Here is a 15411-nt window from a genome sequence, read left to right as displayed (position 1 = left end):
ACGGTGAATTTCTCCCTATCTCTCTCTCCTTTCAGACTTCCTGGGAAGAACAGAGATCCGCCTGGCTGATATTAAGAAGGACCAGGGTTCCAAAGGTCCGATCACCAAACGGTTGCTTCTGCACGAGGTTCCGACCGGGGAGATTGTGGTGCGTCTGGATCTACAGCTCTTTGAAGAGCCTTGACCCCAATTTCTACTGGTTGGGCCTGATCTGCTGTTCTTAGATGCCCCTATTTCACACCTCAGCATTCCAAGACCCTGTCCCGACCTAACGGTTTCCACTGGTACCACGTATGTGTGCATTTCTGAATGTGCGTGTGGTTGTATGTATATGTGGTTGTCTGTGTGTTTTGCCTGCATAAGCTGTTAGTAATGCTGTTCTTAATGAGTGGTAAAGTCCGCTTTCTGTTTTTTTATTATTATTATTGATGTTGTTTACATTGCGATGACATAAGGATCAGGGCCCTGTTTCACGTGCATGGCTTACTGAGTTAACCTGATGAGTTTGATGACATTTTGGGATAAATCCAGGATTTATGGTTTCACAAAGCAAGTTCACAATTTAACCCAAACACAGTGTCTTCAACCCAGACCTGCAAAGGCTCAGGTTAAAGCTTAAGTTGGACGTAGCCTGGAAATCCACCCAAAGAAATCACACACACCAACAGCAGATAATAAATGCACCTTTTGTAAGAGGTGCTTCACATTGAGTATACAAACAAAACAGTATACACGATTACACAATAAATACTGTTGTAAAAATTAGGAAATTAAAACAGGGCAGAGAAATATGAAGAAATAAAATTAGAAACTTCAAAGCTACAGAAGTAAAAACAGTGAAGCTAAAATATGCTGGGCAATCAGGAAAGTGTACCTTGCATTCAAAAGACATATCAGGGTGTTCATCAGAATTTCCTGGCCGTGCAAGGGTGAACACTATTAAGCACTTCCATCATCCAAATGAGTGTAAGTGGAGAAGATCTCAAAGAGTGATCTGCTGGTTCAGTCTTAAGTGGAGACAAGAAGAATGACCTGTCACTGTGTGTGACTAATGAGGAATGAATTAGGCTAGAAGATTCCAAAAGGGTTTTAGTAGAAGTTATGAAGGATGCACAGAACCTACCATTGATATTGCTGCTGCTGCTGCATGCAGCCACTGGTTTTAGAACAGCTACCCCAGCCCCTGGGGATACCCTCCACTAATGGCCTGTTGACATCGTGCTAACCTTCCCCTCCAGGTGTCCTCACCTCAGGCTTTTTCTTGTCGGCTGAATTAGAATAGTTTTGGGCGCTGCAGTGGCACACGGTTAAAGCATTGGTCTCTGGTTTGATGCAGCTGCCCACCTGGCAGATCTGAGTATGGCTGCCACATAAGGGAACAGCAATAACCAAGGGTGGGGGAAGGGACTCAGAAGGGAGGATGGCAAACATCCCTGATTGCGAGCATCCCTGATCGCCTCAGAGTCACGGTCTGGGGCTAGAGACGGCATGGCTTAAAGAAGGAATGTCGATCTCTTTCTGGCCGCCAGGCGGCAGGGTTGTAGCAGTGTTTCTTCAGCAGCCACAGGGAATTGATAATAAACAAGGTACAATTAACCACCAAATTGGGAAGAAACAACAAACAAAAAAAGTAGTTTTCGGAAGTTAACCACTCACTTGTACATTACCTAGTTGAAAATGTAGAATTGCAATAAAGAGGCTACCAGTTTGCAATATATTTTTATATTTGTCTTTGACCTGCTGCCAGGTCCTATTGTAGCTGCTGTCACATGCCCTGGGAAGCCATTAAGATAATATGATTTTATGTTTCAGTATAGTGACATTAACATTAACAAGAGTCAAAATATTATGGGCTTTTCACCACATTAAAATTCAGCAGAATTAGCCATTCTTAGGTGAATAAAATCTTTTTTCTGGAATTCTCTGCCAAGCTTTCACACAGCTACTTTATATGGTAATGTATTGTGTAAAAGTTCGTACAGCAGTGGCTTTTAGCATCTCACATCCAAATGACACTAGGAAAAATAACTCTAAAGAAAGTCTAATCTCCAATCGAGTCATTTCAATAATTCTAATGAGCACAGATCACAAACAGAATTATTTTTTCCTCTTACCATGATAATCTTTCAAGTGTTTCAATATTTATAGCATTTAAATATGAAGTCTATTTAAATTTGTATTTATCTATTTATTTTCTTTAAGAGGTCCCGGACTGCAGGAGTCTTTCAGAAGTTTGAGGAACACACAAACGCATTTACTGTGTTATCCACTGGAATGTTAACCATTACACAGAGGTACGGCTAGAAAATGTAGGCCTATGTAGTGTAACATTTATTCATTTAGCCTACTCACATGAATGTATGCAGTGGTGTGGAAAGCCAATCCCAAGGGAATGTTCATGTCTGTTTGCCCACAAATTAATATAAAAGACATACAGTGCAGTCTAGTGAAACATTGGAACTTGTTAGCAACTTACTTTTTTAAAGCACAGAACAGCTTCAAAATTCATGGTTGAGATATTAATGGATGTAACTTAACTCATAGAACAAAACGTGAAACTCTCTTAAGCGTAGATTAACCACAGGCCTAAAATTAGGCAGAAATTAAAATCCCTATGGGACAAAATGGGGAAAAGTCAGAAAAAAGCCTGGGAAATCAACAGAGGGAACCCATGGCTCAAAAATGTGAACTCTCTTCTGGGTTTTAGCACTACAAACTAAAGTACTTTAGGTGGTGCAAATGGGATAATTGTTTGAGAAGTTGCTAAAAGAGGCTACTGTGACCTCTTGCTAGTGGAGGGACTGAACAATGCACAATACAAAAAAACAAGGGGTGATAAACTGGAGGCTCTACCCTGACAGAAGCATTCCATCTGCATTTTTTCAATGTGTTTCTTAGCTGTGACTGCAAGACATGGTAGCCTAATTAATTGTGTTCCAGTGAATCATTGCTGATTATGATGAGAAAGTGAACTGAGTGTTTTAGATAGAAGGTAAATGTGTGATTTTATGAAAAGCTGATGTTTTTTACTAGAAGCATTCTACATTTTTTACTTTTTAGGTTACTTTCTGAAAACAAATGTGTTCATATTGCGAAAATATATACTATTTAAATACACTAGAGTAACACTTGATTTGTTTACATCCTTTCTTATAGTATTTTAAGTTTGCTTAAATTGAAATATTTCCTGAGTGTTTTATTTATAAAGATTACGCAATGCTTTTGTTTACGGTGAGGGAGTAGGGTGCAGTTATTTTTGTCATCACTTGTCTTTAGGTTATTGTTTTGCTGTAATTTGCTTTAAGCAGTAGCTACTAATGTTCATAAGGAAATAGTGTATATAGTATGTATACTTAGTGACCACTTTATTGGGTATTTATTGGACTTATTGGTCTTCTGCTGTAGCACATCCACTTCAGGGTTCAACGTATTGTGTGCTCAGAACTACTGTTCTGCATACCACTGTTGTGATGTGCTTATTTGAGTTATTGTCAGCTTGAACCAGTCTGGCCATTTTCGTCTAACTTATCTCATTAACAATGCCTTTTCACCCACAGAACTGCCACTCACTGGATGTTGTTTTTCCACACCATTCTCTGTAAACTATAGACTGCTATGTGTAAAAATCCCAGGAGATCAGCAGTTACTGAGATACTCAAACCACCAAATTCAAATTCACTTGGCTCACATTTCTCCCCCATTCTGAAGTTTGGTCCAAACAACAACTAAACCTCTTGACCATGTCTGCATGCTTTTATGCATCGAGTTACAGTACTACTACACAATTGGCTGAATAGATATTTGCATTAATGAGTTGGTGCAGAAGCCTACCGACTAAAGTGGTCACTGTGTGTGAACATATGCACACACAATTTCCTTGGCTGTTCTCCACTTAAGGGGAATACACAACATTTAATTTCCACAAGGGAGCAGACAGCTATTGCTATGAACTTACCATTTATCAAAACATGAAAAAATGCTTTGCACTAAAAGTGGAGAAAGCCAAAAGGGAACACAGCCCAAGGCAGTGTTAATATGTATGTTTATGAATATATATAGTATGTAATGAATGATTCCACATTTTAAAAAAAAGGTTTTCCATTTCTAAATGGGTTTTTAAAAGTGGAGAATGGCAGAGGCTGCTCTTACGGAAAACTTGACAGGGATGACCTCAGTAACCAGCTCCGCTCGGAGTTCCTGGTAAAAGGTTAATAAAAACAGGTTAGACCAGCGTCAAATAGCTATGCTTTGTCAGCTTCAGATTCTGGTACCAACATATGGGTACATTGCAGTCTGCCAATACCATGTAATCAATGGAAGATGGGGGAAGGGGGTGTCCAATCTTATCCAAGCACCAAGATACTGGATTCTACTGATCAAGGTCTTGATTCCAGACCATGATTAGTTTGTCGTAGTGCTGGGCTAAAACAAAAACCTGCAACTGTTTGGAAACTGTACTTGTAACCACTTTAAACAACATACCATCTTGAGATAAGGGAAGATGGGAAGTCTGGTGATATGGTTTAGCTTACCTTCTCGCCGTCCAGTGGCCTCATCAGTAATATGTATGGTAGCTCAGTTCTAGTGGATTTCTCAAACCCCCCGTGAAGTTGGTGAGCATATATTTCTGACTGACCCCCCCCCCCCCACTTTTTTTTTTTTAATGGTCATATTGCTTGTTGAGCCTCTGGGTGTGTGTCACTATTATGTAAACCTATGGAGAGAACAATCCAATTAAAACAACCTTTCTTTTAACATACTTCTTACCAGTCCTATTGTGTTATGATTTCACATATAGGATGGAGTGATAATGGTTGCCGTTGATGTTATAATGGAAGACTGACCTGAAGTTCTCATCTCAGGTTAACAGTGCCAACACTGAAAACCTGAGATGAATTATACAACAAAGCCCGGACATCTCCAAGTATCAAAATGCCAAGAAATCAATTAATGGAGGCTCAATAAATCTTTACATAAAAACTAAGTTTGTATGTAAAAGGGAAACTGCACAAGTGACAAACCACTCTAGACTGTAGATGTTACGCTCATGATTAATAACAATAACAATAATAAGAAATGACTTCTGTAAGTGTAGAATCGAACCACTCAGGCTGCAGTGGAGGACAAAACACAAGCTGAGACAGAGAGCAAGACAGTAATATTTATAAGCCACTGAAATGCAAGTGCAGACTGTTACAGAATATTTATTTACCAACAGCAACAGGTAGACAGGGTATGTATTGTTCTTACACTGTCATGTGTTAAAAATGTCCCCCTTTCCCTTAAGTCCATGTTACTTAAGTATCCCTGATGATTTTGGTGAGCTTCTGAATCTTGGTCTTGGTAGACATGTCCACATACTTATCCCCAATGCTGACGATCATCCCACCCAGGATAGAGGGGTCAGACTGGAGGAAGAGCACATGTCACTTAACAGCACAAGTGAAAGCAAGAGAGAGTGCTAGAGGAAGAGACAGAGATCGAGAAAGAGAGAAAACAGTCATTTTATGGTCCAACAGTCTCACCTTGGTTTCTAACTTGATAGTCTCTCCTTTCTGCAAGAAGCCATTCAGGGCAGTCTTCAGCTCTGCCAGGTTAGTCTCATCCAGCGGCTGACATTAAAAATAAAAAAGCTAAAACCCCAGAGACAAGCACAAGACTCCACCAACAGACTGAGGTCACATGTCATGGCTTGCTGAGGAACTCTGAAACATTGTTTGTATGTGCGCGCGCGTGTACAGTTACCTGTGCAGTGGTAACGGAGCAGGTGACCTCTCCGCGGTGCGCGCTCATCATCTTCCTGAAGGCAGATATGACATCAGGGGTCAAGGTCAGGCGTCCATTCTCAGCTAGGACGTCTGGAACACAGACAGAGACGATCTTAATGGTGAACATTACATTACATTACAGGCATTTGGCAGATGCTCTTATTCAGACCTATGTACAACAAAGTGCAAAACCATAACCAGGAACAGTGCGCTGAAAACCCTAGAAAACTCTATGCCCGCCTGCGAATCACTATTTAATGAAGGCACTGTTAACCAAACTTAAATGAGCACTTAGTCATATTTATTTGCATAAATGCATCTTGTGATCAAAAGATGCCAATCCAGCTAAAGGTATTATTGGTTGGTTTTGGATCACTCGATCACCAACCGATCATGCTAGTAGTTGCTTGGCAAAAGACAATATTAAGAAAGTTTACAGTTGACCAGTGATCCAATTGTTGTGAATGCTGATTGAAGATCTCTAATAGCAGTGATGACCTGGGTCTAAAAATGCCTTTAAAAACCGCCTCTCTAAGCGCTCAAAATGGAGAGCACCTTTCCGGTTCTGCACGTATGTCCTCAGTACTCACTGATGAGGTTGATGGTGATGGGGGAGAGGTTCTCCCTGGTGAGGGCATCATGGAAGGTCTTCTGCTTGATGCTCCGCTTGACGTGGGGGTTCATCACAATGCTTGAGAGTTTGTGGTCTCCAATCAGGGCCTGTGGGACGGTGAGGAAGGTGGTTGTTAGTCAAGAGAACTGCCAAATGCCTGTAATGTAATGATAACTGCTACTGTATTGGGCCCTCATAACAGTCATTTTAATAAGGCAAGAAAGGCATCTCGCATGTGCTGACCATCTGACATTCTTGCCTGGGCAGTTACTTGGGCCAAGTAAGTATGGGTGCATTTGCTTATTTACATACAAACTACTTCACTCACACCAGTTACTAGATTCTCAGACCAAATTAACCGAAAATAGCACATAACAAAATGTTGATGAACATCACTCTTTTAATCATTTTTCTCCACCCCCTTGTATAAGGCACATTTTCTAACATTATAAATATTATACATTTATATTTCTCCAAGTTTCCCCAAGTAATTTAGATGAAATTCCAGGAGTGCTCCAAATGTAAGACTGGGGTTGAAAGCACCAGCCGTTACTGGGTGATGCTCAGGCGGGGGAGGGCTTACAGAGACTTGGGCCAGCTCTTTCTCCACTTGATCCAGCTTCTTCTGTTTGCTGGCTGCAGAGAACAGAGCCGTGGCATAACGACCTTCCACACCATACACTTGGATGGGAGGCTGTAAAATGAGAAGCCATTACCATTAGATCTGCTTAACCAATAACCTTTGACTTCTGAAAGTGATCCAAAGTCTGTCTCCATTTGAGTCTTGTTTGTTTTAAATATGTTTTCAGGCATGGCGCCAATGAAAATACAATCCAGACAAACGCCTCCTACTTCCCCTTCCCAACCACTGTTTGTGGATGCAAAACATGTTTTTGGAATTGGAACATGCATTAAATTTATTAAAGGGCATATATGTACAGTATCATGAAATTCAGTGATTTCAATATTTTGCTTTGGCTGTAGACTCCCTCGTGAAACGGTAAATCTGAACATGATGGTCTTCTGCATACCGCTGAGTGCCGCATTACGCTACCCATCTCCTGCACTCCTCTCACTTCAGACGTACAGAGAAGAACCTCAAGAAAGATCAAGAAAAGGCAGCTATTCAGCAGTGATTGGCAAACCTGTCTGGGCAGGGTATGCCACAAGCTCCAGTCTGAGGAAGTGAAACAGTCAGACAAGCTAGCTAACAAGCTGGTGTACAGGTGTACCTAATGAAGTTGATATGATATAAACTCAGTGACCACTTTCTTAGCTATTTATTAGACTTGTTGGTCTTCTGCTGCCAGTCTATCCACTTCAAGGTTTGACTTGTGTGTTCAGGGACCCCCTTCTGCATATTATGGTTGTAACATGCTTATTTTAGTTAGGCTACTGTCGCTTTCCTGTCAGCCTGAACCAGTCTGGCCATTCCCCTCTGACCTCTCTCATTAACAAAGCGTTTTCGCCGACAGAACTGCCGCTAATTGGGTGTTTTTCTTGCTTTTCCACACCATTCTCTGCAAACTCAAGGAAATCAACAGTATCTGAGATACTCTTGTCTGGTACCAACAATCATTCCACAGTCAAAATCACTTAGATAACATTTCTTCCCTGTGCTGATGTTTGGTCTGAAGAACAACTTTGACCATGTCTGCATTTATGCATGACATTTGCATTAATGAGCTGGTGGGCAGGTCTAACTAATAAAAGTGGTCACTTGGATTTAGCCATTATGATTTCAAGGCTTCCTGCTGACTCTAAAATTTCCCTCGGGATGAATAAAGTATCTATCCATCTATCTATCATCTACTTTCTAGTTAATGTGCATGCAAATAAAATACCCCGTTTCCTTTGGGTTACATTGCATGCAAGGCCCTACTGTGACATTGGTTGCAATTAGCATTACAGTGAGGACGATGTTACCTTGACCAGCTTGGCCACTGGCCTGCTCGCAGTGGAGCTGAAGTAACGCACCTATGGAAGTAAAGAAAAGCGTGTGTCTAACTTTCGATCTTTTGCAAGAACATTTTCTCTGACCCTTAAGCATAATAATGTCTGACCTGTTTGTCCTATAACTGGTTTACGGTACAGTAGATTTTATTAAATCAATTAACCTAGCTAAATATCTGCAACCGGTAACGTTAGTGCTTACATTAACTTGCAACTAACTGCAATAAAACTGCCAAGTTAACAAGCAATTATAATGGGGTCAGCTTGTGGTCCATTCTAACACTGGAATGAATTAGGAACTTGAACCACGTGCGCCAGGTAGATTAATTTAACAGTTTGTTTCAATGACTATAGCCCTGCAAAAAAAGCGTTCAATATCATTTAAATATGCAAGGACAAAGTTATCCAGCTAGCTAGCTAACCAATGATTTAGATATCAGTGTGGTTAAGTGAGCAAATAGCGCTGAAAGAAATATATTTTTATCTCGGAGTTATTTTAGTTTAGTTTTATATAGTTCACGCATCACACAATACGAACAAAAACTGACATTCTGACATAATGATTCTTTACGAATGTCATACCTGCAGCCCCAATCTAGCCGCTGCCATATTTACCTACGGTGTAGGTCAAACTCAGTGCGCAGAAACGGATAGAGTGCTGAATAAAACTTCCGTGGCACTGGCCGTAGGCTACTGGGTACGGTAGTTTCAAAGTCGCTGTCACCGCAATGAACTGTGGGAAGTGTTGTACTTTACGTGGCGGTCAGGGAACGGTGGAGAGCACTCTCAACTGGAGAGTTCTGTGGAAACCACACATGAAGCTTAGCGGAAACACTGCATTTTCACTGCAAGGCTGGAAATAGTTAAAATAACTGTAAATTATCACAGAGGGATGTATCCACTACACATCCACCAAATATTTATTCAAAGTAATGTACATATCTATAATAACACGCATTTCAAGTCAGTCAGAAAATCTGTGTTGAAAACAACATCAGGATTGTATGTGAGTGATCTGGATTGCCTGGATTGTCCCACCTCCCACCTCAACTCCTCCCAAAATGTCCCACCCACAAGTACAGACGTGGTCAAATTTGTTGCTACCCTTACAGCTCATTGAAATAATGCTTCATTCCTCTTGAAAAGTGATGAAATTAAAAGCTATTTTGTCATGTATACTTGCATGCCTTTGGTATGTCATAGAATAAAGCAAAGAAGCTGTGAAAAGAAATGAATTATTGCCTATTCTACAAAGATATTTGAAAATGTGGAAATATTTGTTGGTGCCCCTGAGAAATAAATAATTTGATTATAGTGATATTTATTACTAATATTTATACTAATTATTTAATTTAATTAGTATCACACATGTCTCCAATTTTGTAATCAGTCATTCAGCCTATTTAAATGGAGAAGAACAGTCACTGTGCTGTTTGGTATTATTGTTTGCACCACACTGAACATGGACCGGAGAAAGCAAAGGATAGAGTTGTCTGAGGAGATCCGAAAGAAAATAATAGACAAGCATGGTAAAGGTAAAGGCTACAAGAACATCTCCAAGCAACTTGATGTTCCTGTGACAACAGTTGCAAATATCATTGAGAAGTTTAAGGTCCATGGAACTGTAGCCAACCTCCCTGGGCATGGCTGCAAAAAAAGGAATATCGACCCCAGATTGAACAGAAAGTTTGTGCGAATGGTAGAAAAAGAACCAAGGATAACTGCCAAAGAGATGCAAGTTTAACTCTGAGGTGAAGGTACGTCAGTTTCTGATTGCACCATCCGTTGCTTTTTGAGTGAAAGTGGGCTCCATGGAAGAAGACCCCGGCGGACTCTACTTTTGAAAGAAACATAAAAAGCCAGACTGGAATGCTAAAATACATATTAACAAGCCACAATCGTTCCGAGAGAATGTCCTTTGGGCAGATGAGTCAAAAGGAGCTTTTTGACAAGTCACATGAGCTCTATGTTCACAGTTGAAAAAATGAAGCTTTCAAAGAAAAGAACACCATACCTACAGTGAAACACAGAGGAGGCTTGGTTCTATTTCGGGGCTGCGCCTGGCACAGGGTGCCTTGAATCTGTGCAGGGCACAATTAAATCTCAGGATGATCAAGGTATTCTGGAGAGAAACGTACTGCCCAGTATCAGAAAGCTCTGTCACAGATCATGGGCCCTCCAACAGGATAATGACCTAAAACACACAGCTAAAAGCACCCAAGAATGGATAAGAAGCCCATTAGGTCAGGTCCCTCTTGATGTCATAAATGATCTGGACCCAATAGCTCACAGTCTGGTAATAAAGTCCACCGATTTAATCCCCACATAGGAATAGATAATGTTAATCTGATTTAAGTTGATAATGCAAAGCATTTAATTTCTGTAATTTTGCTGTTGCTTAATACATGCCTAATACCCCCCATACAATGTAGTCTGAATACATTCACTGATTTACCTTTCCAGTCACTTTATATGTAGGCTTTCTAATGCATGTCAAAATAAAAGCTGCCTCTTTCATATATTGTATTCAGAAATGTATTTCTAATATATGTGACCTATTGTATTTGATACATATATTTTGACTGCATATCAAAAATATCACTCCTGTCAGGTTCTGTGTTTTTCAGTTATGTGTTTTAAGTCCCCAGCATTTGTCATTCATTTCACCTGTTCCTTATCTCTTCCCCAGTTCACACACCTGATTCTTGTTTCTTGTTATCTGCGGCATATGTACTGGTCTGTTTCATTTGCTCAATGCTAGTTCATCATACCCTGAATCCTGAGTCTGTCCCTGTATTTTCCTTTTCCCTGGTTCTAGCCTCCTGTACCCTGTGCCTTCACCCCTGTATTCTATTCTGTTTTTGGATATCCCTGGTTTGATCTCTGCCTGGCTTTGGACTTTGTGTTTTTGGATTTAGTTTTTTTGTGCCTTCGTCTGTGTGGACTGCCTCCTGTTTTTTAATTCTGCCTGTCATCTGACCACTCTTCTGCATGCCCTGTATGTACCCTTCTGCCCAGATTTTGACCATTGCCTGTTTCTGGATTGCGTTTTATATTGTTCATTAAAGCCTGCCTTTTTCCCCACATTCTCCCTGAGTCTGCTCTTGGTTCCTCTGTCCCACAACCCCGACAATTTCGGCCATAACAGTACTGCCATAAATGAAAACTTGTGTACTCTTACTTTACAAGTTGTAAAATTATGTGGCGTTGTAAAAACAGGCAAACATATAGTTTTATGTTCCTGAATTTAGTTATGTAGGCCTAATTGTCAAAAATGATTTTTTTTACAAATAAAGTATAGTGTTTTACAAAAATATGTAAACTATTTGTATAGCTTTTTTTGTTTTTGTTCATTTTGTTTTGTTTGTTTTGTCATCGTCTTCTTTTACTATTATTTTCAATGGGAGCAGGTGCCACCGGAAGGGGGCATGGATTCATAAGGACCAGTGGGGTTTGCTGCCAAGCAGGTGTTGAGCAAACAGTTTTTTTTCCTCCTCACCTTTGCTGGTACGCAACAAGCAGCAAGCCCGCACACCTAAATGGAACCGACCCTACCTTTATGTAGCTGGCAAACGTAATTTGGAACATGAGGTGCTCTGGAAAATTACAGCTTCTCCTACAGCTCGAGGCGAACGAACAATTAGTGGAAATGTACAGTCCCCTTCATGGTATTCAGTGTGAGATAACCTCTTCCCACTTCAAGGACATTTTTGTTATGCATAAATAGCAAGCCAGTGAACACCATGTCAATGTCATCAATCACAATTTTCCAGTTTGCTACACGCATTAAAATATTCCTATTAAATTTGCTTAAGTTATTGCTAGGCCTACAGTATGCATCAGGTCAAACTTGCTTACTCTAACCCTCAAAATTACAGAACTGTGAAGATATAATATTGTTATTATATGTGTAAAAATGTACAAGCTCACAGATCTAGTCAATGTAGTCTCAACTATACACTCACCAAGCACTTTTTTATGAACATTTTCACTTTATTATACCTACTTATTCATGTGATTATCTATTCAGCCAATTGTGTGGCAGCAGTGCAATGCATACAATCATGTAGATACGGGTCAGGAGCATCAGTTAATGTCCACATCAACCATCAGAATGGGGAATAAATGTGATCTAAGTGACTTTGACCGTGGAATGATTGTTGGTGGCAGACAGGGTCAGACAGGTGGCTTGAGTATCTCAGAAGCTGCTGATCTCCCGGAATTTCCATGCACACTAGTCGCTAGAGTTTGCAAAGAACGGTGCAAAAAACTTTTAAATTCCAGTGAGCAGAAGTTCTGCAAACAGAAACGCCTTGTTAATGAGAGATGTCAGAGGAGAATGGCCAGACTGGTCAAAGCTGACAGGAAGGCGACAGTAACACAAAGAACCACACATTACAACAGTGGTATGCAGAGAGTATCTCTGAACACACAGTGTGTCTAAAAACTCTAAGTGGATAGGCTACAGCAGTAGACATGTAAAAAATATTCATATTCAAGTTATTATATACAGTGGGAGCAATAATAATGATAATAATAATAATGATCCGTTGCTGATTTTGTAGGTTTGCCCACTTACAAAGAATGGAACTGTGTAGAATTTTAATCATAGGTACATTTTAACATTGAGAGACGGAATATCACAAAATAATCCACAATAACAACATCATATAAATTTTATTAATTTATTATCGTATTTTTGCATTAAATAAGTATTTGATCCCCTACCAATCAACAATAATTCCGGCTCCCACAGACCAGTTAGTTTTCCATTAAGAAGCACTCCTAATCTCAACTCATTACCCAAAACACCTGTGTCAATTTGTTACATCGTTATGTAGCTGTATAAAAGACACCAGTCCACACAATCAATCAGATTCCAACGTTTCCACCATGGCCAAGACAAAGGAGCAGTCTAAGGACATCAGGGACAAAATTGTAGACCTGCACAAGGCTGGGATGGGCTACAAGAAAATAAGCAAACAGCTTGGTGAGAAGTTAACAACTATTGGAGCAATTATTAGAAAATGGAAGAAACACAAAGTCACCGCCAATCTCCCTCGGTCTGGGGCTCCACGCAAGATCTTGTCTCATGGCATATCAATGATCATGAGAAAGGTCAGGGATCAGCCCAGTATTACACAGGAGGAGCTTGTTAATGACCTGAAGGCAGTTGGGACCACAGTCATGAAGAGTCATGAAGTACTCAACACAGAGATTGAGACAGTGCTCTCTTAGTACCCAAAGTGATGAGTCACATTGGGCTTAATGGCATGTCCTTGTGAACACACATTCATAGGACCTCATTCTTCAAGACCTTATTCTTTTTATGTTTATATTTATTTTTAAATGATACTTGCTGAAACCAGCAGCATATGGCTCAGGTTTTCTTGTTTAATTTTTTAAGGGCGCAATTACAGAAATTTGTGACATTTCCTGGTACAGTGAGGAAGATTCCTTAAAATAAAGGGACATGAATGATGTTTTCGCACAAAGGTAAGGGAACCAGTCATTTAGAGCTACAGTGACACCCATGTCAGTAACAGCTGCAACTCTTCCCTTTCTGCAGGGCACTCAAGCCTACAGCTAAACACTGCTTTTGCTGAAACAACATAAGTGCATAAAAACAGCCAGGAACAGGAAAGTCAAGTGGGGATAAAAATTTTTATTTTAATACATACTGTAGGCTTCTATGTTAAAGAGATCTTCACTGAAGGCCAGAGGACAGAAGAGATTGCACTTTTTTTGCACTTTAAAAAAATGTTTTGTGCACATTTACCAAGGGTGCCAATAACTCTGGACCAACTCAATCAACAGAAATGAAGCTGTCCTTTCATTTTTGTGATTAGGATGTGCATGGTTGTCATTCTTTCCAATTTGATTTGATCTGAGAAAATAACAACAGGTGGCACAGATGGTGCAGTGGGTAGCACTGCCGCTTCACAGCAAGGAGGTTCTGGGTTCGAATCCCAGTTGGCTGGGGCCTCTCTGTGTGGAGTTTGCATGTTCTCCTCGTGTTCACATGGGTTTCCTCCCACAGTCCAAAGACATGCAGGTTAGGCTGATTGGAGAGTCTAAATTGCCTGTGGGTATGAATGTGTGAGTGAATGGTGTGTGTGCCCAGTGATGGACTGGCGACCTTTTGCCCAATGTATGCTGGGATAGGCTCCAGCCCCCCTGTGACCCTGTTCAGGATAAGCGGGTTAAGATAATGGATGGATGGAAAATAACAACATGCACTGTAGTTTTAGAATCCTAAAAGCACCAATTGGCCAAGTAACTGCACAAAAATATCTTACTATAACAGTTACTTGTACAGAGATGCAATATAATGAACATATTGATGAAGGCACTGCAGTTTGCTATATTGTAGGATTGAAATCAAATTTGAAGATAACCCCAACACAACATTATATTAAATCCTTGGTTATTGATTAACTAATGCTACATAAACAATGTATGATAGAGTGAGGGATAGGAAGTGACATGTTTAAATTGTAGACTGATTGTTCCGTAGTGGTATTGGTCTAGATTCAATCATTTGTCTATAACATTACCTATTAATTAAATGCATGTGTTTGCATTTTTCTTAACAAACACAGTTTAGGTGAGTCAATATTGTTCACACTAAACTATATTTGTCAGGGAAACAACAACAGACATTAACTTTTGAATTATTGTGAGTTTGCAGTCAATATTAATTGAATTCAGGCCTATTGTTCCTATAGGTTCTTCAGTACAATATTAAGGTATTGAATTTATCACCAGATGATAGTGGGCTTGACTTTTAGGGTGAAACACTTGACTTGTAATCTCTGTATCATTGAGCACAGCATGTGTGTTGGTTACATGTGCAAGCAACATTCGAAACAGCCTACTAAACTATAAAAAATGTGTACTGTCCTTCAACTCTAAGCTATTGGATAACTATCAGTTAGCTGATGCTGCCTTCCCCACGCTCATCAAATTCAGAGGAAGCCACATACACTTGGAGGTTGACGCACAACAGCTGCTCCTGACATCATTATCCAGTCCCCTGTCCAGTCATTGTTATCTGTTTCCTCAACATCAAACTTG

The 15411-nt window shown here is 40.1% G+C and overlaps 2 protein-coding genes across 2 annotated transcripts in view; one reads left to right on the top strand and one right to left on the bottom strand.

The window, feature by feature from the left end:
• Positions 1-4759, top strand: part of itsn1 (intersectin 1 (SH3 domain protein)) — a 51289-nt gene extending 46530 nt beyond the window's left edge. The window contains exon 38 of the mRNA XM_061233928.1: positions 36-4759. Coding sequence (XP_061089912.1) covers positions 36-184 — 149 coding nt within the window. The 3' untranslated portion in view covers positions 185-4759. The remainder of the gene's footprint in view (positions 1-35) is intronic.
• Positions 4760-5147: 388 nt separating this feature from the next.
• Positions 5148-9025, bottom strand: atp5po (ATP synthase peripheral stalk subunit OSCP). Its single transcript, XM_061235928.1, has 7 exons — positions 8917-9025; positions 8308-8358; positions 6965-7075; positions 6359-6488; positions 5746-5858; positions 5526-5612; positions 5148-5408 (listed from the first exon to the last, which is right to left on the bottom strand). Exons 1-7 carry the CDS (start codon positions 8941-8943, stop codon positions 5298-5300), a joined length of 630 nt encoding a protein of 209 aa, XP_061091912.1. The 5' UTR covers positions 8944-9025; the 3' UTR covers positions 5148-5297.
• Between the last annotated feature and the right edge of the window lie 6386 nt (positions 9026-15411).

This window comes from Conger conger, chromosome 3 (genome assembly GCF_963514075.1).
Source record: "Conger conger chromosome 3, fConCon1.1, whole genome shotgun sequence".
NCBI classification, from domain to species: domain Eukaryota; kingdom Metazoa; phylum Chordata; class Actinopteri; order Anguilliformes; family Congridae; genus Conger; species Conger conger.
This window is presented reverse-complemented; position numbering and strand designations above follow the sequence as displayed.

Excerpts from the sequence above, each read along its gene's own strand:
- atp5po (XM_061235928.1), bottom strand. The coding sequence starts at position 8,943 with ATGGCAGCGGCTAGATTGGGGCTGCAG. Across the intron at positions 7,076-8,307 it reads CAGTGGCCAAGCTGGTCAAG|CCTCCCATCCAAGTGTATGG; the intron begins GTAACATCGTCC and ends CTCATTTTACAG. Across the intron at positions 5,613-5,745 it reads GCTCCGTTACCACTGCACAG|CCGCTGGATGAGACTAACCT; the intron begins GTAACTGTACAC and ends TTTTAATGTCAG.